Source organism: Schistocerca piceifrons, chromosome 1, assembly GCF_021461385.2.
Source record: "Schistocerca piceifrons isolate TAMUIC-IGC-003096 chromosome 1, iqSchPice1.1, whole genome shotgun sequence".
Lineage (NCBI taxonomy): Eukaryota > Metazoa > Arthropoda > Insecta > Orthoptera > Acrididae > Schistocerca > Schistocerca piceifrons.
Genome location: NC_060138.1, coordinates 759,965,563 through 759,987,703, shown reverse-complemented (window position 1 = coordinate 759,987,703; position 22,141 = coordinate 759,965,563). Strand labels below are relative to the sequence as shown.

The 22,141-nt window shown below is 37.9% G+C and overlaps 1 protein-coding gene across 2 annotated transcripts in view; it reads right to left on the bottom strand.

The window, feature by feature from the left end:
• LOC124712237 (xenotropic and polytropic retrovirus receptor 1) overlaps window positions 1–22,141 on the bottom strand; it is a 123,617-nt gene that overhangs the window by 84,253 nt on the left and 17,223 nt on the right. For both annotated transcript variants that reach the window (XM_047242534.1, XM_047242542.1), the window contains exons 3-4: window positions 1,830–2,086; window positions 1,021–1,282 (exon numbers count right to left, since the gene is read on the bottom strand). In XM_047242534.1, the coding sequence (XP_047098490.1) occupies window positions 1,021–1,282; window positions 1,830–2,086 (519 nt within the window). The remainder of the gene's footprint in view (window positions 1–1,020; window positions 1,283–1,829; window positions 2,087–22,141) is intronic.

Below are 22,141 nucleotides of genomic sequence, written 5' to 3'. Positions count from 1 at the left end.
AGTACAGACACTCGAAGGTGCAGAAAAGGTGACTGCTTAAGCTTCCCGAGTACACTCCATTTCTGAAAGGAACTACTCTACAACCAAGAAAAAGTGCCTTGCCGTTGTCTGGGCCATCAGTAATTGTTGTTTGTTTTGTATGGCAAATCACACACCATTGAGTTGGACCACCAATCTCTATGCTGGCAGACCAGCCTGAAGGATCAAATGGTCAAATGGTGGGATGTGTACCAAGGCTTCAGGAATATCATGCCACAGTGGTACAGAAAAAACAACACAAACACAAGGACACTGACTGCCTTTCAAGGAATCCTGTGGTAGAAAGCAGCAGTACAGATAAAATCTCAGTCATCACTGAATTAAATGACATTTCTGCTGAACAGGTGAATGATTTAGCACTGCTGAAAAAATTAGAAACCTTGTAGAGTGAGGAACAGTTCCAGTGAGAATTCCAAATAATAAACGGAACATTTTATTGGAGTAACTATTATCTGAGGAGGCAGAAATGGTTGCTCGTCATTCCATCTCAGTTGCAGCTGATGATGCTCAGGTATTTCCATGACAATCCAACATTTGGTCACCTGGTGTCTGTGAAGGTGCTAGACTGAATCAGATTTAGCTATCACAGGCCACATCTCTACTAATTCGTTTGGCACTATGTGAACACTTGTGTTCATAACTAATGTGGTTTCAGTGCTAAGTGATGTACTTCACTGATGACCCTACTATCGGATTTGGACTGGCTAAGAAGTGACCATATGTATGCCATCATATTTCAGGATCACTATTAAGTGCTTTCTTCTACCATGACACACATTCAAATGATTCAGTACCAGTGGCTGGTAAGACACATTCTTCCTTCCTCCGTCCATTCTTTATCAAAGTACTGCAGCAAGTATTATGTACATTAGGGTTGGCTGTTACGCACAAGCATTGTGTTCAATATAATTATAAATTCAAATAACAATTAATATTGCTATTATTATTATTATTATTATTATTATTATTATTATTACAAACCTGAAAGTATGACAGCAATGAGAAGTATCATAAATGAGCCTGAGAAAAGCCCTACTTTAAATGTTGTCCAAGGGCTCTGTTGCTCCCCAAGGGGGGGAACTCTGAGCCTTTTCATAGCTCTCTGCCTATCACCTCCCTCAAGATCCTGTGTAACAACTGCTTCTGTCTCCCGTATAAGGCGATCAATATCCTTGTTTGTATAAAAATGGGAAGTTTCCACATTTTCTGCACGCCATTTAGCACCAACATCAACAGACAGAAGCTATGGCAAGAAAAAATAAAAAAACATTTAATAACTGGTAGTGTGCTTCCATACAGAAAATACCAATTTTTTAATTAACAATAAAATAATAAAAATGGAACCTATGTTCTATTTGGGATAGATGATGAATATCTTTTTACAAACACCTGAAACAAGAACAACACAGCTGACAGATACACAAGTGATAAATTTAACTGTTTAAGCCATTCCTTCAGCAAGAAAAAACAGTGAAGTTGAAAAAATTAAATGAAACATACATTAGTAGAAGAGAGTTGAAAAAAATGTTTGAAATCCTAGTTCAATATTCTATAAAATATTAGCTAGAAGTAATAAAAAGTTCAATGACAAGAACTAAAGCTGAAAATAAGTCAAAGGCCACAGATGGAAATGAAATGTAAATAATAACAGGCAAAAGATCAAGAGAGATGGATATAGGTCAGCACATAAAAGATAGTACATAATGAGTAAAAAGATGTGCTCATATTTAAGACACCTCTCCTTTATCCCAAACAATAGAGGAGATTAGTGCATAATCAGAACCACCCACCTTGTCATGTTTCTTTAAAATCTTGCGGAAACCAGTGAAATTTAGATTCTGGTAGTTTTGCAATAAAATAAGACTCAGGTAAAACTCACTGAATGCAAGTTTAAGTTCCTGAGTCTTTCGTGCAGGAACATTTCTTTTGCGAAGGATATTTGGCCCACGCCGCAAGAAACTCTGTTTACCATGAAATTCATCTTCCTGTGCCTCACTAAGTTCACTTCGCAAATTAGCATATTTTCTTGTAGCTTCTGCTAATTTTTCTGCAACAAGAAAAAACTTTTCAAAATTGTTGCTCATAATTATCATCAATAGGCAACATAATAATAAATCTTCAGTACACTAGCAGACAGTTACTATATACTGAAATCATTAGAGTATACTGTCACACTGAACAATAGTAACTGCCATCAGTAACTTAAAGTTTCCAGAATGAGATTTTCATTCTGCAGTGGAATGTGTGCTGATATGAAACTTCCTGGCTGACTAAAACTGTGTGTCTGACTGAGATTCAAACTCAGGGCCTTTGCCTTAGGTGGTAGAGCACTTTCCCAGGAAAGGCAAAGGTCCTGAGTTTGAATCTCGGTCTAGCATACGGTTTTTATCTGCCAGGAAGTTTCAACTTAAAGTTTCCTTTGCAAAACCTCATGAGGAATAATTTACTAATAAAAGCCTTCATAAGAATTTTCATTTCAGCATCTGAACACTTCAGAAGTTTTTTTTTTTTTGTTTTTTTTTTTTCTCCTACATACAAGTCATCTGCGAAAGGCATTGCTGGGAAAAAATACAGCTTTCCAGAGATGATATGAACATTTATGAAGAAAAGTTTTTGCACAGAAATTGACACGGTACGGTATATGGTCTGACGTATACAGTTGTCAGACAGTTGATTAGAACTTACGGAATTGCAGCTAATAATGAGAGTAATATGCAGTAACTGCAAGTAGCTTTAACTTACAAGGTTAAATAATGCAACTTTATGAGACCACATTATGAAACCTGTAATAATCAACTAATACACAAAACTGATCCAAATAACTCAAAAATGGCTTTATTCATAAACCTATGAACAATCACGTAAATAAACCTCTTGTAACAAGAGGGTTGGGTTGGGTTGATTTTGGGGAGGAGACCAAACTGCGAGGTCATCGGTCTCATCGGATTAGGAAAGGATAGGGAAGGAAGTCGGCCGCACTCTTTCAAAGGAACCATTCCAGTATTTGCCTGAAGCAATTTAGGGAAATTGCAAAGAACCTAAATCAGGATGGTCGAACGCAGGACTGAACCATCATCCTCCCAAATGCGAGTCCAGTGTGCTAACAACCACTGCGCCACCTCGCTTGGTCATGTAACAAGACACCTGAATCATACAGAAGATGTAACATAAGTAATACACAGAGCAACTGAGAGACTGAGTCAGTTTCATGCATATGCAGTGGGAACAGTGCCACGTGCATGCTTCCTACAGGTAGCCTCTAGGGGCCAGCCCACTCTGATACAGTTGGCAGTTGATTTAAGTACACATGCACAGCAACACTACACTCAGCACACCCACACTCAACACACTCTAGTAGCAGGATCGACAAATCTTGTCTTCATGTAATGATTCCATAAAGGAAACACTGTTTATTTCCGACTACAAGGTTCTTACTCCAAAGAACACAAAAATATATCTATGTAATATCATATCAGCTTTGTGTTTAAACAACAGTACTGTAAAGAGCAAGCCATTGTTCACACATATTTCATGGAAGCCCTTTCATGCATCATAGAAGACAGAGGTTCAACACAATTTTAGTTGCTACTCAGTCATAAAGCTGTACTGGAATTATCAAGCACTCTAACAAATTTCATAGATTAGATTAGATTAGATTAGATTTACTTTCATTCCAATTGATCCGTAGTGAGGAGGTCCTCCAGGATGTGGAACATGTCAGAAAAACAACAATACATGACAAATATTTAAACTAAAACAAATAAGCTAATGTACCATTCCACAGGTCCCAAGTGGAATGATCGTCATTTTTTAATGAACACTAAGAGTCATTTTACAAATACTATTGCACTGAATTTAAAATAAAAAAGTTTTTTATTTATTTATAAGGTAAGAAACATGTAATACAACTACTGTAATACTTATTTACAATGAACACATTACTGCACTGAAATGGTGCAGAAGTTAGATTATACTTACACACACACACACACACACACACACACACACACACACACACACACACAAATTTTCAGTGAACACATTACTGCACTGAAATTGTGCAGAAGTTATGTTGTACTTATATACAAATCAGTTGGTTTTCCTCAGAAATTCATCAATGGAGTAGAAGGAGTTGGCCACCAATAAATCCTTTAGGCTTCTCTTAAACTGAATTTCATTGGTTGTTAAGCTTTTTATGGCTGCTGGCAAGTTATTGAAAATGTGTGTTCCTGAATAATGCACACCTTTTTGTACAAGACTAAGTGACTTTAAATCCTTGTGAAGATTATTCTTATTTCTAGTATTGATTCCATGAATTGAGCTGTTGGTTTGAAAAAGTGATATATTTTTAATGACAAATTTCATTAAGGAATAAATATATTGGGAAGCTGTAGTTAGTATCCCTAGTTCCCTAAACAGGCTTCTGCAGGATGTTCTTGAGTTCACACCACATATAATTCTTACTGCACGTTTTTGTGCCCGGAAAACTTTAGCTTGGCTTGATGAATTACCCCAGAAAATAATCCCATATGACATTATGGAATGAAAGTAAGCATAGTATGCCAGCTTTTTCATTTTTTTATCCCCTATGTCTGACAAAATTCGCATTGCAAACAGAGATTTGTTAAGACGCTTCAGCAGTTCTGTGGTGTGCTCCTCCCAGTTGAATTTATTATCAAGCTGTAATCCCAAGAATTTAACACCGTCCACTTCTTCTATCTTCTTGTCATCATATGTTAGACATATACTCTTGGGACACCCCTTACAAGTTCTGAACTGCATGTAGTGTGTTTTTTCAAAGTTTAGTGACAAAGAATTGGCTAGGAACCAGTGATTAATGTCTACAAATATTTTATTGGCTGATCTTTCTAAGACTACATTTGATTTGCTATTTATTGCAATGTTTGTATCATCAGCAAACAAAACAAACTTGGCATCTGGTAATGTTACTGATGAAAGGTCATTGATATACACAAGAAAAAGTAAGGGCCCCAAAATGGAACCTTGTGGGACCCCACATGTAATTAGTTCCCAGTTGGATGATGCCTGATAGCTTGATACATGTCTCTTTCCTAATAACACCCTTTGTTTCCTGCCAGAGATATAAGATTTGAACCATTTTGCAGCATTCCCTGTTACACTATAATATTCTAGTTTACTTAAAAGGATATTGTGATTTACACAGTCAAATGCCTTTGACAGATCACAAAATATACCAGTTGCCTGCAATTTTTTGTCTAATGAATTAAGTACATTTTCACTGTAAGTGTAGATAGCCTTCTCAATATCAGAACCTTTTAGAAATCCAAACTGTGACTTTGACAGTATGTTATTTGAGATAAGATGGTTATAAAGACGACTGTACATTACTTTTTCGAAAATTTTTGAGAATGCTGGCAACAGTGAAATTGGACGGAAATTTGATGCTATTTCTTTATCTCCCTTCTTAAACAGTGGCTTAACTTCAGCATATTTCAGCCATTCGGGAAATATTCCACTGATAAACGACTGGTTACACAGATAGCTTAATATGTTACTTAGCTCAGAATCACATTCTTTAATTAACTTTGTTGATATTTCATCATACCCACTAGATGTTTTTGATTTTAAAGATTTTATGATGGACATTATTTCTGTTGGGGTAGTGAGGGTCAAATTCATATTATGGAAGTTACTTGAAATGTCTGGTCTAAGGTAATCCATAGCAGCATCTACCGAACCTGACAACCCCATCTTTTCAGTAACAGTTATAAAATGTTTGTTAAAAAGTTCTGCAACACTATACACATCTGTCACCAATGCATCATTTACTCTTAATGCTATTTGTTCCTCTTCATGTCTGGTTCTACCGGTCTCCTCCTTCACTATATCCCATATTGTCTTTATTTTGTTATCTGATATGACTATCTTTTCCTTGTAATATATTTGCTTTGACATCCGTATTACAGTCTTTAATATTTTGCAGTATTTCTTATAATGTGCTATAGCATCAACATTGGAAATGTTTCGGATTGACAGATACAGTTTTCTTTTTGTTTTACAAGATACCCCTATTCCTCGAGTAATCCATGGCTTCTTTGTAGACTTTGCTCTAACCTTGGTAAGTTTTGGGGGAAAGCAGTGTTCAAATAAGGTAAGCACTTTATTAGCAAAAATGTTATATTTTTCATTCATGCCATGAGCACTGTAAACATCAGTCCAGTGAATGTCAAGGCTCTCAAGATAACCACACCACGGTTAACATGGATGTTGGAATTCAGTAGCAGTACCAAGTACAAAATGCAAGAAATGTTACTTCATACTCTTATAAACTAAAATGAGATCTATATAAAGAGGGTGGCAGATGAAAATGTAAACCCATAACCATGTAGAAAGGATTAATGTGATCACAGTGCACAACATGCTTGTAACAAGTAGTTCCATTTCCACCACTCCAAAGAACTGTCTACTATATAAATTATTTTATGTTATTGTGTCTATGTTCTTGACTCTGAAGCAGCACAACATATAGTAACAGAAAATGACTCCCATGGTTTGGTAGTTTCTTTCACCAGCCCCTTCATATGATCATTGACAATTTGGAATCAAGTACCAGTTATGAGAGCAGAGTCATAAACAAAAACTAACACTCTGTGGTGAAAGCATGTTTTTTGAGCCACACTAAGGCACATACAAAGTAGAGAGTGGTCCTATTTACACATACATAAAATGTCACAGCAAATTACAATATTCCATCAATTACAGAGTAAAAACATTGAAAAATTACAAATGTTAGAGATAATAATTACACATGAATGTAGTGTCAGTCCCTAACATCACAAAACAGCAATCCACAGTTTCAGGATGGACTTTAGTTTCTCTGATATGGATCTTTCTCTCTCTGTAACAGGTCTTATGGAACTTACAGAAGAAATATATTCAGTCTATCAGTAACACAATTAAAGAAGAGAGAAGTCCAGTAACTTTCTGGCCATTTATTAATTCACCACCAATTGACAATGACATGGCTACAGAGCTTTAGAATACAACAAAAAGATGGCAAGATGCCACGTTTACCAATCCAATCCATTTCCAACCAACTACTGAATAGCAACAATGAGACCTCAGTCAGCAGCAAAAGCAATTAAGGTATATTTTACTTAATTCATTATTCTTTCACGCAAAATTTATTCAAGCTAATTAATTTTTTTATTTACTGTTAAAATGTACACTGCATTTCATTGTTCATTTATAGATAGCTGCTTGTATATCGAGCTTTCACTTCCAACATACTATACTGTTGCTCGCTGCTTGGAACAACCACTGAACACAGCAATGCTGTATTGGAATGTGACTATGAAATTGCCATTTTTTGCTGGTAAATAGGCACTTATCCATGCATTATAACAGTGGAGACATGCAGGTATGATGACTATGCCCACAGCCTTGCATACATTGCAAATGCAACTGCCTTACAAACACTTAACTGACTAATACAGAGAGTTTTCATTAGGAATGAAATATGGTGTAACCAACAAAAGTTCATGCATTACACACTTGCTTTCTCCACCGCAATAGCTACAACAATAAACTCAATCACAGCATCTTGCGCATGACACTACAGCAATGAAATGTCTAATCAGAAAATAATGAAAATCCACCTGCAAATAGAATCTGATTGCATCTTTACATTGTGCAAAGGAAATTTTTCTCGTAATTACAGTCAACGTCTATGACTCCTCAAAAAATGCTTGAAACAGCACACTGTCTATTAAATATTTCCATGTACGTTGTCCCCATTTCAACTAAAATGGAATACTTACACACTAAGTCAAAGTAGAAATTTGCACGATTCCAGCAAGGAACAACACATCAACGTTAGTCATGCAAAGTAACCAGAATACAAGCTCAAAGTCAGGATCAACTGTTATGAAATGGATAATAGTTCATGCATAGGTCAGTAGTAGTTGTGATCTGAATGTAGTTGCCAAACATCTTAACAACAACCGCATGGAGGATTTTCATCTGTGACAGCCTCGCCTCCATATATGGTCACCTTATTTAGTTTTCCTGATTTTGGAAGCTGGGCAAATGGCTGGAACTTGTGCATGGAGATAGAGAATAATTGAAGTATGTTGGTGAGCATTCTTGAGCTTTGCCTTACAGGTTCGCTGCAGTCACCTACAGCTGCGTGGCACACATAGAACTACATTGTTGTTTGATCTGTAGTCGTGTGATAAATGTCAAACATTCTTCTTCTTTCTTTCTTTCTTTCTTTATCATTTATTATATGATTAGCATGTCACAAATGGAACATCCTTACATGTTGTCTTCTATTGTCCAAATATTTGCTCTTTTGCAAAGAGATAAAATTGGCAATGAAGTTAGTTGTGTCTGTGTCATTCCAGGCCCCCTCCCAAATGTTGTTCTGCCTTGGAAAGATCACTGCCAATGAATAATGAACCTCTTCTTAAAGTAGCAATGCTACCGCCTCGATAGAATTTGGCATTCAATGCTACTACTGCCAAGATACTAGATTCCACATGAACATAGGTCATAAAACATTATATCTTGTCCCTTATTGTTTGCCATATTAGGAATGTGCAGTCCTGACTTTCATCCATAACTACCAGTAACACAACATTTGAATGTCTGTCAACTGTCTTTTGACTCACTCCCTTCTGGTCCATTGCCTTGACAGGCTGGCACACTTGATGATGTTCTCTTCAAAAGAAGCATTTAATAGACATCTTCTACTATACTGTTCATCAGGTGTGAAACTTTGCAGCTTCCACCATATTCAAGTTCACTGTGTATATGACTTTACTGTCTCACCCTGGCATAGGGCTCTTTTCTTCGGTTATATGTGGGCTATTTGCTGCTGGTTGTTACCAATTCTTTCATTAATTTTTGCCTTAAATATGGTCCAGTTCTTCAGTAATACCACATCATGTGCAATAGCCTCAAATGTATTAAAAATCCTTACAGCAATAAGCTTTTAACTGTTGACATGGGAATACAATGTCAATAGAGTCTGACAGCAACAACACATTACATTTGGAACTGAACACTCTTCATACTGTGATCACTGTTAACTTGAAACACTACACTGCAGGAATGTCAGCAAGATATTAGTTTGCAGTGAAATTACTAAAAACGAACTGAAGCCTTAACATTCAATGCTAATCTACAATAAATTTGTCTTCAAATTTGGATCCATATTAATATTTTCTACAAAATTAAGTAACCTACTCTTGCCTTTGTGCTAATGTCGAATTTACAGCTACAAACATATTCTCGTGTGCATGCTGCACTCCATCACACTCACAGTCACGTAAGGGAAGGGGAGCTGGAGTCCAAAGACTCACAGACAGTAGTAAGGATTCTCAAATAGATTAGATTCAATTTTTGTTCATAGACCCAAAAAATTAGATTGATTCTCGTGGGTGTGGAACATGTCAGAGAGTCATGCTTGGGTAGCTCAGTTGGTAGAGCACTTGCCCGCGAAAGGCAAAGGTCCCGAGTTCGAGTCTCGGTCCACCACATAGTTTTAATCTGCCACAAAGTTTTATAACATAAAAAACATAAAACATCTGAATATAACACTTACTACCCTAGTTATTTGTCAGGAGAGTTGGAACTGCTAATATTTACAGAATTAAGACGTTGTCAGAATAAAACATTGTTATGCACTTTTAAGAAATTTATCATATACAAAATACTTAATCCTGATTGTTGTGGCCAAGTGCTGTCAAAACTGAAATCTAAGACTCTGTTGAGATATTCATCTGTAGAGTAGAAGGAGTTGCCTATTAAAGAGTTTTTCAAACTCTGTTTAAACTGTGCTTTATCTGAAACCACGTTTTTAATGGTTTCTCGCATTCTATTGAAAATGTATGTTACTGAATATTGGCCTCGTTTTTGGACCAAGGTAAGTGATTTTAGGTTTTTGTGAAGTGTGTTCTTATTCTTAATACTGATCCTCTGCATTGAGCTATTGGTTGGAAACAGAGATATATCACTTGCAACAAATTTAATTAAGGAATAAATATAATAAGAAGCAGTGGTTAGAATACAAAGTTCCTTGAACAGGTTTCTACATGATGTTCTTGAATTTACACCACAAATGATTCTTATTACACACTTTTGCATGATAAAAACTTTTTCTTGGTTTGATGAGTTAACCCAGAATATGATCCCATGTGACATAGAAATGTTGGAACACGTGAGGCAATACTGACCTTACGACTTATCTTAGAAGAAAGATTAAGAAAAGGCAAACCTACGTTTCTAGCATTTGTAGACTTAGAGAAAGCTTTTGACAATGTTAACTGGAATACTCTCTTTCAAATTCTGAAGGTGGCAGGGGTAAAATACAGGGAGCGAAAGGCTATTTACAATTTGTACAGAAACCAGATGGCAGTTATAAGAGTCGAGGGGCATGAAAGGGAAGCAGTGGTTGGGAAAGGAGTGAGACAGGGTTGTAGCCTCCCCCCGATGTTATTCAATCTGTATATTGTGCAAGCAGTAAAGGAAACAAAAGAAAAATTCAGAGTAGGTATTAAAATTCATGGACAAGAAGTAAAAACTTTGAGGTTCGCTGATGACATTGTAATTCTGTCAGACACAGCAAAGGACTTGGAAGAGCAGTTGAACGGAATGGACAGTGTCTTGAAAGGAGGATATAAGATGAACATCAACAAAAGCAAAACGAGGATAATGGAATGAAGTCAAATTAAGTCGGGTGATGCTGAGGGAATTAGATTAGGAAATGAGACACTTAAAGTAGTAAAGGAGATTTGCTATTTAGGGAGTAAAATAACTGATGATGGTCGAAGTAGAGAGGATATAATATGTAGACTGGCAATGGCAAGGAAAGCGTTTCTCAAGAAGAGAAATTTGTTAACATCGAGTATAGATTTAAGTGTCAGGAAGTCGTTTCTGAAAGTATTTGTATGGAGTGTAGCCATGTACGAAGTGAATCATGGACGGTTAATAGTTTGGACAAGAAGAGAATAGAAGCTTTCGAAATGTGGTGCTACAGAAGAATGCTGAAGATAAGGTGGGTAGATCACGTAACTAATGAGGAGGTATTGAATAGGATTGGGGAGAAGAGAAGTTTGTGGCACACCTTGACTAGAAGAAGGGATCGGTTGGTAGGACATGTTTTGAGGCATCAAGGGATCACAAATTTAGCATTGGAGGGCACCGTGGAGGGCAAAAATCATAGAGGGAGACCAAGAGATGAATACACTAAGCAGATTCAGAAGGATGTAGGTTGCAGTAGGTACTGGGAGATGAAGAAGCTTGCACAGGATAGAGTAGCATGGAGAGCTGCATCAAACCAGTCTCAGGACTGAAGACCACAACAACAACAACAACAATGGCATAGAATGAAAGTAAGCAAGGTATGCAAGGTTGTTTTTTATATATTTATATCTCCTACATCTGACATCATTCTCTCTGTAAATACAGACATGTTTAGGTGCTTAAGCAATTCTGTGATATGCCCTTCCCAACTGAATTTATTATCGAGTAATAATCCCAGAAATTTAACACTGTCAACCTCTTCGATCTGCGTGTCTTCATGTGTTATAAACATGCTGGAAGGAAATCTATTACAGGTTCTGAACTGCATATAGTGGGTCTTTTCAAAGTTTAATGACAGTGAATTAGCTTTAAACCATTTATTAATGTCAGTGAAAATTTGATTAGCAACTATTTGTAAATCTGTATTTGACTTGCTGTATATTGCAATGTTTGTGCCATCTGCAAACAAAATTAACTTAGCATCTGGCAATGTAACAGATGAGAGATCATTAATGTACACAAGAAAAAGCAACAGACCCAAGATGGAACCTGGAGGAATACCACATGTAATTAGTTCCTAATTAGTTCCCAATCAGATGAAGACAGACTGCTTACTGCACAGGAATTTCTCAATGACACCTTTTGTTTCCTGTTAGTTCGGCAAGACTCAAATCACTTCGCGGCATTGCCAGTAATGCCATAATATTCTAATTTACTTAAGAGAATGATATGGTTCACACAGTCAGAGGCTTTTGACAGGTCACAGAAAATGGCAGTAGCCTAGCATTTATTATCTACTGAATTAAATACATTCCCACTGTAGTGGAAATAGCTTTCTCTACATCAGGACCCTTGAGAAACCCAAACTGAGACTTGGACAATATATTATTTGCTGTCAGATGCTTAAGGAGACACTTTAACACAACCTTTTCAAATATTTTTGAGAAATCTAACAAAAGTGAAATTGGTTGATAGTTTGATGATATCACTTTATCCCCCTTCTTGTACAGAGGCTTAACTTCAGCATATCTTAGCCAGCCTGGAAATGTTCCACTGATAGATTGATGACACAAATAACTAAAGATAGAACTCAACTCGCATGAGCACTCTTTGATTAACTTCATTGACAAGTCATCATACCCACTAGAATACTTAGATTTTAAGGATTTTATGATGGATGCTACTTCTTTGGGAGATGTGAGTATCATTTCCATTTTACTGAAGTTATTTTTAAAGGTTGGTCTCAGATACTCCATTGCAATGTTCAAAGATACTCCATTGCAATGTTCACTGAACCTGATAACCCCAAGCTGTCAGTAACAGAAATTAAGTACTTGTTTAAGAGGTTTGCAACACTACATGCACTTGTTAATTAAGTCTCAATTATTTTTAGAGCTATTTTTTCCTCTTCCTTTTTGGCCCCACCTGTCTGTCTTTACTATATTCCATACAGTTTTTATTTTGTTGCCCTATGTAATTATCTTTTTCTCATAATAAGGCTGCTTGAATTTCTGGATTATTTCCTTCGATATTTTGCAGTGTTCTTTGTAGTGCATTACAATGCTAACGTCAGAGTTGCTCCTGGACAGTAGATACAGTCTCCTTTTTGTACCACATGATATCTTTATTCCTTGTGAAATCCACGGTTTATTTTTTGACTTTTGTGTGATTTGAGTTACCTTTAAGGGAAATCAATTTTCAGAAGTAGAAGTAACTGTATTAAGGAATGCTTTGTATTTTCCATTTGAGTCAGAAGTATTGTTAACATCTATTCAGTTCATGGCTGCTTTATTGCCCTTCTGTACTTGGATTTTATAGATTTTTTTATCATGACAAGTTTCAACATTCAACACAAGTGCTGCATGTCATGATCATAGCCCATTTACTATTGTTTTTGTGATATGACTTTTTTGCCTAGATTTGTCTATGAAGATATTATCAATAGCAGTCTCAGAACATTTATATATCCTAGTTGCAAAGTTCAAATTAGGAACAAAATTGAATGATAAGATTGGAATAACTGTTCACTGACAGAGCTTTTCAATAAATTTACATTAAAATCACCAGCAACAAGTAATTCCTTGTTTTTTTAGTGTGAGATGGGACAACAGAGATTCCAGATTTTTTATGAAGATGTTAAAGCTGCCTGAATCTGATCTGTATATATTTACTATTATAAAGGACTTCTTATAAATACTACTACTGCTGCACAAGCTTCAATTTATTAATATCAATATTCTTAAAATCAAAACAGTTTCTGACAGATGTGACAACCTCTCCTGTGTCCACATTTTCTCTACAGAAGTAAGAAGCTATCTTGAATCGTGTAACATTTAACATATCTATACCAGTGGTCACATGATGCTCAGAGAGGCAGATTATATCAACTGATTTGCTCAACTCTAATTCTTCAGAGCTACCAGCGATCAAGCAACAAACATCACAGAAGTAGAGTGCCCAACTTTGTGTTTCCTTACATTACCCAAGACTAATTATTTTTTAATCAGAATCTCAGAGTGATTTGTAACAAAAGCTCAAAACAACTTTACGTCAACAAACAGTTCTACCCCCCAGGAGTCTCTCAGAATGTAGTAAGCCTTTCGTAATTCCCCAAGATTTCCAATAAATTCAGTACCCTTGAGAATTCCCAATTTTAAAGACAAGTGGCCACTCTGCTTTCAACAGGCCAAACAAAACACAAACTGGAGAGTGTAACCGAATGTAGTGAGGTCACAAATCACAATTTTGTGTCTTTTTCACACAATAAAGTGCAGAGAATGCACTAAAGGATCAATAAGGTATTTAGACCACAGCATGTGAAAGGTGTTGTTCCGGCTGTAGATGGTTTGAAGGTGGTGATTTGCTTGAAAATACACCAAGATGTTTATTTCAACTTGTGCTGCTTCTCCTTTCACACCTTCATGGTAAATGTACTATGGACAGTCCTACCTTACAAGATGACAATAGCTGTGTTCACAGACCTGCATACAAGCATTCTTGGTTTGGCAAACACTCAGGTACCTTATCGCACCTCGACTTGTCCACTAAAATGCCCAGTATTAAGGATCTAATCATTACTGAGAGGGTTCAGATGGATATCATCTACCTGAAGAAACTTGTAGGCTCTCTTCCACGCCAATTTGAGGCCATTATCAAGCATAGAAGTGGATTTACATAGTTTTAGTCTGATCTCTCCACAGGGAGACTACTTTTTTTGTTCAGTGTGCTTACTATTTAGTGCCACTGGTCTGGATAGACAGGAAATTGCACACCACAGTGATTTTTAAATCACTAATAAGGTATGGCAAAGTTTTTGAGAGGAGCACTAGCTACATATAAAGAATACTGAAGCTCCACAAAAAAGTAATCAGAAACAATGTTCAGCACATCCAAAGTATTCAAACTGCCCATTACTTAAAAACCTTGAATTTTAAAAATTCCACTTCCTATAGGTCTATGAGCCAATCATCTCCTTTTACAGCAAATGAGACTTATTCTGAAAATCATTGTGATCATTTATAAAGTACAGGAAATAATGAATTTCATGCTTCTTGTTCAATGGTGAAAATTGTGTCTTCAGACTCCCCAGTATATGGGAATGAAACTCTTCAATTGACTGAAAGACAAAACATTGTGAACAAGAAACTAGGTGCACTGGAAAAAAGCTAAATATTAACCTGATACTTTTACTAGTTGGTGGAAGGGTTCATGAAGAACAAACCGATAATTTAAACTGGATGTCACTGGTCATTAGCTTTGTGTAGGTGTGTATGTCCAAAATCTCCTCCGAAAGCCCTGGGTCAATTTCAACCAAATTTAACAAAGAAACAGCAAGTCTCACGAGTATCAGTACTGTGGTGTTTATAACCTCCTAGCTCCAATAGGAGAATATGTGTGGAGATCCAGGTGAAAATGAGTTTTTATAGCCCCTGTCATATAGGTTACCCTGCATGACAGGCATTTTGTTTGGGAGCAGAACAGGCTGGCGAATCAACTTGCTTTGCAGGGCAACCTACATACCAGGGGCAAGAAATGATTTTCCAGGCCCCGACATGTAGGCTGCCCTGCGTGACAGGCAGTTGTGTGGTAGTAGTATTGGTCTTCCTTTACATGGTGACTTGTATGTCAGGGACAAAGAAGTGATTTTCAACCCCCTGATGTGTAGCCTGCCTAGCAGCAGAGGTGTGTTATGGGAGCACATCAGCCTTTTGTTGAGCTGTATCACAGGGGCTACAAGTGCTGATGAGTGTGGCCGGGGACAGATTAAGATGGATAGAGGACGGGGTGTACAGGGCAATGGGGAGGAGGAAATAGACAGAGAGAGGGGTGGATGGGGGGATGCATGAGGATGGTGGAAGGTGTAGAGGGGACGGCAGAGATGGAAAGAGTGAGGGGAAGTACGATGCAGTCAGAGAGAGAGGGGGAGGAAGATATGGCCAGAGATAGGTGGTGCGGAAATGAAGAGTGGGGAGGAGGAAATAGGAGTTACAGGTGGACGCAAAGAGGTAGACACAGAGAGTGTATGTGGGGGGGGGGGGGGGGGGGGGGAGAAGTATATTCAATACATGTGTCAAATGCAAACGCAGGTGAAGCTGTGGGGAAAAGGCTAGTTCTGTAAATATAATTTATTTCTCAGGCAAAAACCTGCTAATTATAGAATACTGCTCCCCTTATTAGCCACAATTTTATATTAACAGAGTATATTACTCATTTTGATGTATCTCCTCTAATCTTTGCAGGATTTAAAATTTAATATACCAGGCAATGTGTGTAGAAAATCCTATGGTCTTTATTGACCTTCTGTGAGTGACTAAGGAGCTGCTTGGAAATTAATAGCAGGACTATATGATGACTGACCATACATCACAGTAAATAATGACACGAGTCCCCCTGGAAGATTCTGTCAATTTAATCAGTGAGAAATTCGGGGCAGAACTGACACTTTTCAGGCATGTGTTACTATTGATATACTCTGTCTTTAATGGCCAATACTACGAGCAGACCGACAGAGTGGCCATGGGGAGACCTCTCTCTCCAGTGGTAGTCAACCTATTGAAGGAGAGTTTCGAAGAAGTAGCCCTGAAACTGCCAAACTGAATCCTGTATGTTTCTTCCAATGTGTGTCAACAACGCATTTGTAATCTGGCCAGGTAGGGATCAACTAAAAATATTTCTACAATATCTAAATTCATCCACAATAGCATACAGTTCACTATGGAAATTGAGAAAGATGGAAAATACCCTTTCTTGATGTCCTGGTGCAGTGCAGGTCAGATGGCTTGCTAGCTCACAGTGTGTACTCTAATGCCACACACATTGACCTGTATCTCTATGGTGCTTCGATCTGCCACCATCTGGGTCAGCTAAACAGAGTGTTGAACACCTTGATGCGCAGAGCACATACGATCTTGGATGAACAGAACCTATCAACGGAACTCAAACACCTGCAGACTGTGTTCTGCAAGAAAGATACAGCAACCCCCAAATACAAAGGACCTTCCAAAACAGAAATGCAGTAGGTATCAAGATGAAAAAGAGATGGATGAATAGAAAGAATGCCTGCCATTTTTACCTTTTGCAGGCATTGTGTTGTCCAAAGTAGGGAGGCTACTGTGGCGCCACACGATCGACACAGGCTTCTGACCACTGGCTAAGATGCATGTCTTATTAGGAACGATGAAAGACTATGTCGGTCTCAAGAAAGTGGGCATATACAAAATTCTATGTGGCTGTGGCAAATCCTATATTGGCCAACAGTTCATACAGTGGAAGATTGATGCAAAGAACACCAATACTAAACACGCCTAGGCCAACCAAGCCAATCTGCTCAAGCAGAACTTTGCCTAAACACTGCACACACATCAAACTATGACTAAACAAAAGTACTGGCCTTCACAAATAACTACTGAGTCTGCATCTTCAAAGAGGCCACAGAAATTTGCGTAACAGACAACCTCGTCAATAAGGACACTGGTTACCAACTCAGTGAGGCCTGGAAACCAGCATTAAGCTCTACCAAGGAGCAATGATGCAAGGGGACACGAGATCATTACGCCATGGCCACCGAAGAGACACAGCGGGCCCACCACCAACACCTACTGCAGCCTCCGCTTCCCCTATCACCGGACACGCAACATGCCATTGGCTCACAGAATCATTCCTAGATCTGCGAGGAATATATACTAATGGCAGAGAGCAGACAGACCACTGCATCAGCATCACTTGATGATGGAGGAATAGTTATTCACTGTAATATCATGGCCATGATGATAGTATCTGGCTGGACACCCAAGAACCCTTTAAAACAGTATACATGCCGGGAAAGCCTCAAATCACCTACTACTGTTCTGTTTTCTGATAATTCAGGATATGAAACTTCCTGGCAGATTAAAACTGTGTGCCCGACCAAGATTCGAACTCGGGACCTTTGCCTTTCGCGGGCAAGTGCTCTACCATCTGAGCTACCGAAGCACAACTCATGCCCGGTACTCACAGCTTTACTTCTGCCAGTATCTCGTCTCCCACCTTCCAAACTTTACAGAAGCTCTCCTGCGAACCTTGCAGAACTAGCACTCCTGAAAGAAAGGATATTGCGGAGACATGGCTTAGCCACAGCCTGGGGGATGTTTCCAGAATGAGATTTTCACTCTGCAGCGGAGTGTGCGCTGATATGAAACTTCCTGGCAGATTAAAACTGTGTGGCCAACCGAGACTCGAACTCGGGACCTTTGCCTTTCATGGGCAAGTGCTCTACCATCTGAGCTACCGAAGCATGACTCACGCCCGGTACTCACAGCTTTACTTCTGCCAGTATCTCGTCTCCCACCCTCCAAACATCCCCCAGACTGTGGCTAAGCCATGTCTCCGCAATATCCTTTCTTTCAGGAGTGCTAGTTCTGCAAGGTTCGCAGGAGAGCTTCTGTAAAGTTTGGAAGGTGGGAGATGAGATACTGGCAGAAGTAAAGCTGTGAGTACCGGGCGTGAGTCGTGCTTCGGTAGCTCAAATGGTAGAGCACTTGCCCGCGAAAGGCAAAGGTCCCAAGTTCGAGTCTCGGTCGGGCACACAGTTTTAATCTGCCAGGAAGTTTCATATCAGTGCACACTCCGCTGCAGAGTGAAAATCTCAATCTGGAAACATCCCCCAGGCTGTGGCTAAGCCATGTCTCCGCAGTATCCTTTCTTTCAGGAGTGCTAGTTCTGCAACGTTCGCAGGAAAGCTTCCGTAAAGTTTGGAAGGTGGGAGACGAGATACTGGCAGAAGTAAAGCTGTGAGTACCGGGCGTGAGTCGTGCTTCGGTAGCTCAAATGGTAGAGCACTTGCCCGCGAAAGGCAAAGGTCCCGAGTTCAAGTCTCGGTCGGGCACACAGTTTAATCTGCCAGGAAGTTTCATATCAGCGCACACTCCGCTGCAGAGTGAAAATCTCATTCTGGAATTCAGGATATGGTTTTAAGCCTTCTCTTATATACTTTGTGCCATTCCCTCTCACTGATAGATTTGGTCTTAAACTTACACCAGACAGATTCTTTGCACAGGAACATTTGCAAATATTCATTACAATGGTTGCATCAGTATGTTGTTTCTGTATAAACGTACACTTTTTAATTATATTTTTCAGGATGATGCAAAAGATGGAGCAAACATTGTAGGCTGTAGTTTGGTTCTGCATAAATTACATACTTTCAGCTCCTGGAGATTTTCCCTTTGTGATACACCTGTCTCTCCATGTTACACTCTGGGTAGCAATTAATGGATGCTTGTTGGAATAAACATAGTATCCTCAGCTTGTGTGTGAACAAACTACATACCCTACAAGCAGCACAACCAGACCGATGTGTTGAGCACTTTAATTCTGGTGCATAGAAGCATCTCATAATTTTGAAGAAATGGCATCACAATACGTAGAAGTAAGCAACTTTATCATATTCACAATGAACCAATGAACTAAAAGTAGATACAAGTATGACAAAGTAGCCACATTTGTATCTTGACTGCTTGAATGGACATAACTGTTTCCACAAGAAGTATGCTGTTACAAAGATGCTTTACAAGTTTTACAGTTATTTTACAATTCTTCTAGCTCCTATTTACGGAAGGGACACACTCCAAATTTTTTCCTGTCTCTGAAATAATGAATGTATTCACTGCAAGCACTTTTCACAATGCTGACATGAGTATTACATGGCAACTGCAAACACTTCTTTAGAAACCTGTTCTGATCATTAAAAATTACTGATGCAAAGCAGCACACAGCAGAAGGATGAGGGGACACTATATGTGTCATTATCGGAGCAAGAAAAAAATTAACAGGGCCAGATGACCTGGGTAAAGACTATAATAAAGCACTTGAAAATTGTTTTCACATAGAATCTCCTGTGTTTTATTCACTGGACGTTCAGGTGCATTGTGTTGGTGAAAGACCACATGTGCAACCTGTTCTGGCCATTTTTCTTACCATGCTATAAGGAGCTTGTTTTTCAAAATATCATAGTGGCTTACATCTGTCACCACAGTGCACTTGACAGTGGGTAAGGATTACACCACTGTTGTTCCAAAACACATGTCATAATTTTTACAGTACTGGCATTTACCCACATTTGTTTTGATTTCAGTGAGTTTAGGCATTTCACATTTCAGGACTGAAAAATTACACCCATGACTCATTCAATGTCCCAATTGTTCATTCCTTCACCACATGCCAACATCACCTACAGAACTGACACACAGCCTTTAGGTCCCTCACCAGCATTTGTAGCACTCATCTGGAGGACATTTGGGGGAAAAAACAAGGTAGGTATAAAAATGATAAAAAATAGTGTTCAAATGCATTTTATTAATTATATAATAAAACTGTGCAAGATATTAGCTAAGATAGTTTTTGAAAATTCTCTAAGACACACCATGCAGAAGAAAATGCCACTGTTCTTCATCTTTCATCAAATAGTAATTGAAGTTTTGGGTTTATCTTACTTTCCATTCAACTGTTTTATTATTTTAACTTTTAAATAAAATTGATTATTCACACATAAATTACAATTAGTTTTTATAATTTCTTCACTTGTCTACTTGTGCTTGCAGTTACTTACTGCTGGAGTTATTTCAGGTGGACATGATGTTCTTTAAGTATTTTTTTAAGAATTTGAGATGAATTTGAAATTTTTTGAATAGAAACAAAATGCCATTATCTTTGCTCCAATAAATTATCAACTTGTTTTGTAGGTTTTACATATCTGTAATCAAAATTCTCTTTGTTTTTTCTTTAAACACTTTTTTCAACCATTTTGTTTTGTACATTGAAAAATGAAAATGTTAACTGCTCTGTGTCAATATCCAACAGACAGTATAGCATTTGAGAAAGTGTCTCATCTGTAAATTCTTTATAATATTCCTACATTTAACACATTATTTTAACAGTTTTAGGTCTTGCTTGTGTGTCACAGTTTCAGGGGTGCTAAATCATATTTTTACATAGATATTGATTATAAATATACAAATGCCTTCCGTATGTACTTCTCTGAATCAATTAATGAAAACTGATCCTGAAATATACATTTTGAGACAATAATTGATCTTCAAATGGCTCTGAGCACTATTGGACTTAACTTCTGAGGTCATCAGACCCCTAGAACTTAGAACTACTTAAACCTAACTAACCTAAGGACATCACACACATCCATGCCCGAGGCAGGATTCGAACCTGCGACCGTAGCGGTCGCGTGGGTCCAGACTGTAGCGCCTAGAACCGCTCGGCCACTCTGGCCACCATAATTGATCTAAGTTGTAGCTATTATTATGGGCACTGTGTCTATTTCAATATGAACAACAAATTATGACTAGCACTAATCTATTAATACTTACAGTAGTGGTGATTACAGATTACTTTTTTGTGTGTGTGTGTGTGTGTGTGTGTGTGTGTGTGTGTGTGTATTAGGAAGAAAAACAGTGACTCATAAAAAAGTCAGTGGTCTCTTCTTTACAACACTCAAATGCTGTTTTGTACAATGTTTCAAACAGAGCACAATCAGCTTTCTGTATGGTGACCAAGTCAAGGACACTTTAATACAACCATTAGAATGATGCTGAATTTAAATTCCATAGTCCAGATGTTCTCATAAATTGTAAAAGTAGTGGCTAATGAGGTAATCCTTTATTTATTTATTTATTTTTAATATCTAGTGATTTTAAATTTCCTGCATTATGTCTACCGGCAACAACATTAGAATTCTGCTCCAGAGTGTGATGATTACTGAAATATTGTCTTTATTATTAGACAACTGTATTATTTGTAATAGTCTCAGTACTAATAATAATAGCTACAATCTAGGTCATTTACAGAAGCAGTGTCCAATGGCTGCTTCCGATTTTTAATCCATAACCTGACTCACTCCAAATCCCTGAGAGCTTTCCTTCATTTTGGGATTTACGTAATATGATGGAAGAATGTATAAATTAACATGTCAACTGTATAAGCACTATTTGACCTGCAGAAAATTTTATCTAGACGAGGTATAACCTCAAACTCCATTATTTTCCCTTCTGTTTTGAAAACAAATTGAAAGAAATGAATTCATAGGGAGATATGAAGTAAAAATTTCAGAAATTTGGTAATCCTGACATGCAAGTTTGTTTTGTTTTGTTTTAGGGTGCAAAAACAACTAGGGTCATACGTGCCCATGTCAGAACTGTAGGACACAAAGATGAAAAGAGGAGTTAAAAATGACTACACATTAATCCCGATCAATGGAAGAGAAGACAGCTAAAAACAGACGTGGAGAAAGGTCTACAAAATATGCCACAGAGAAATGGAGGTCCTG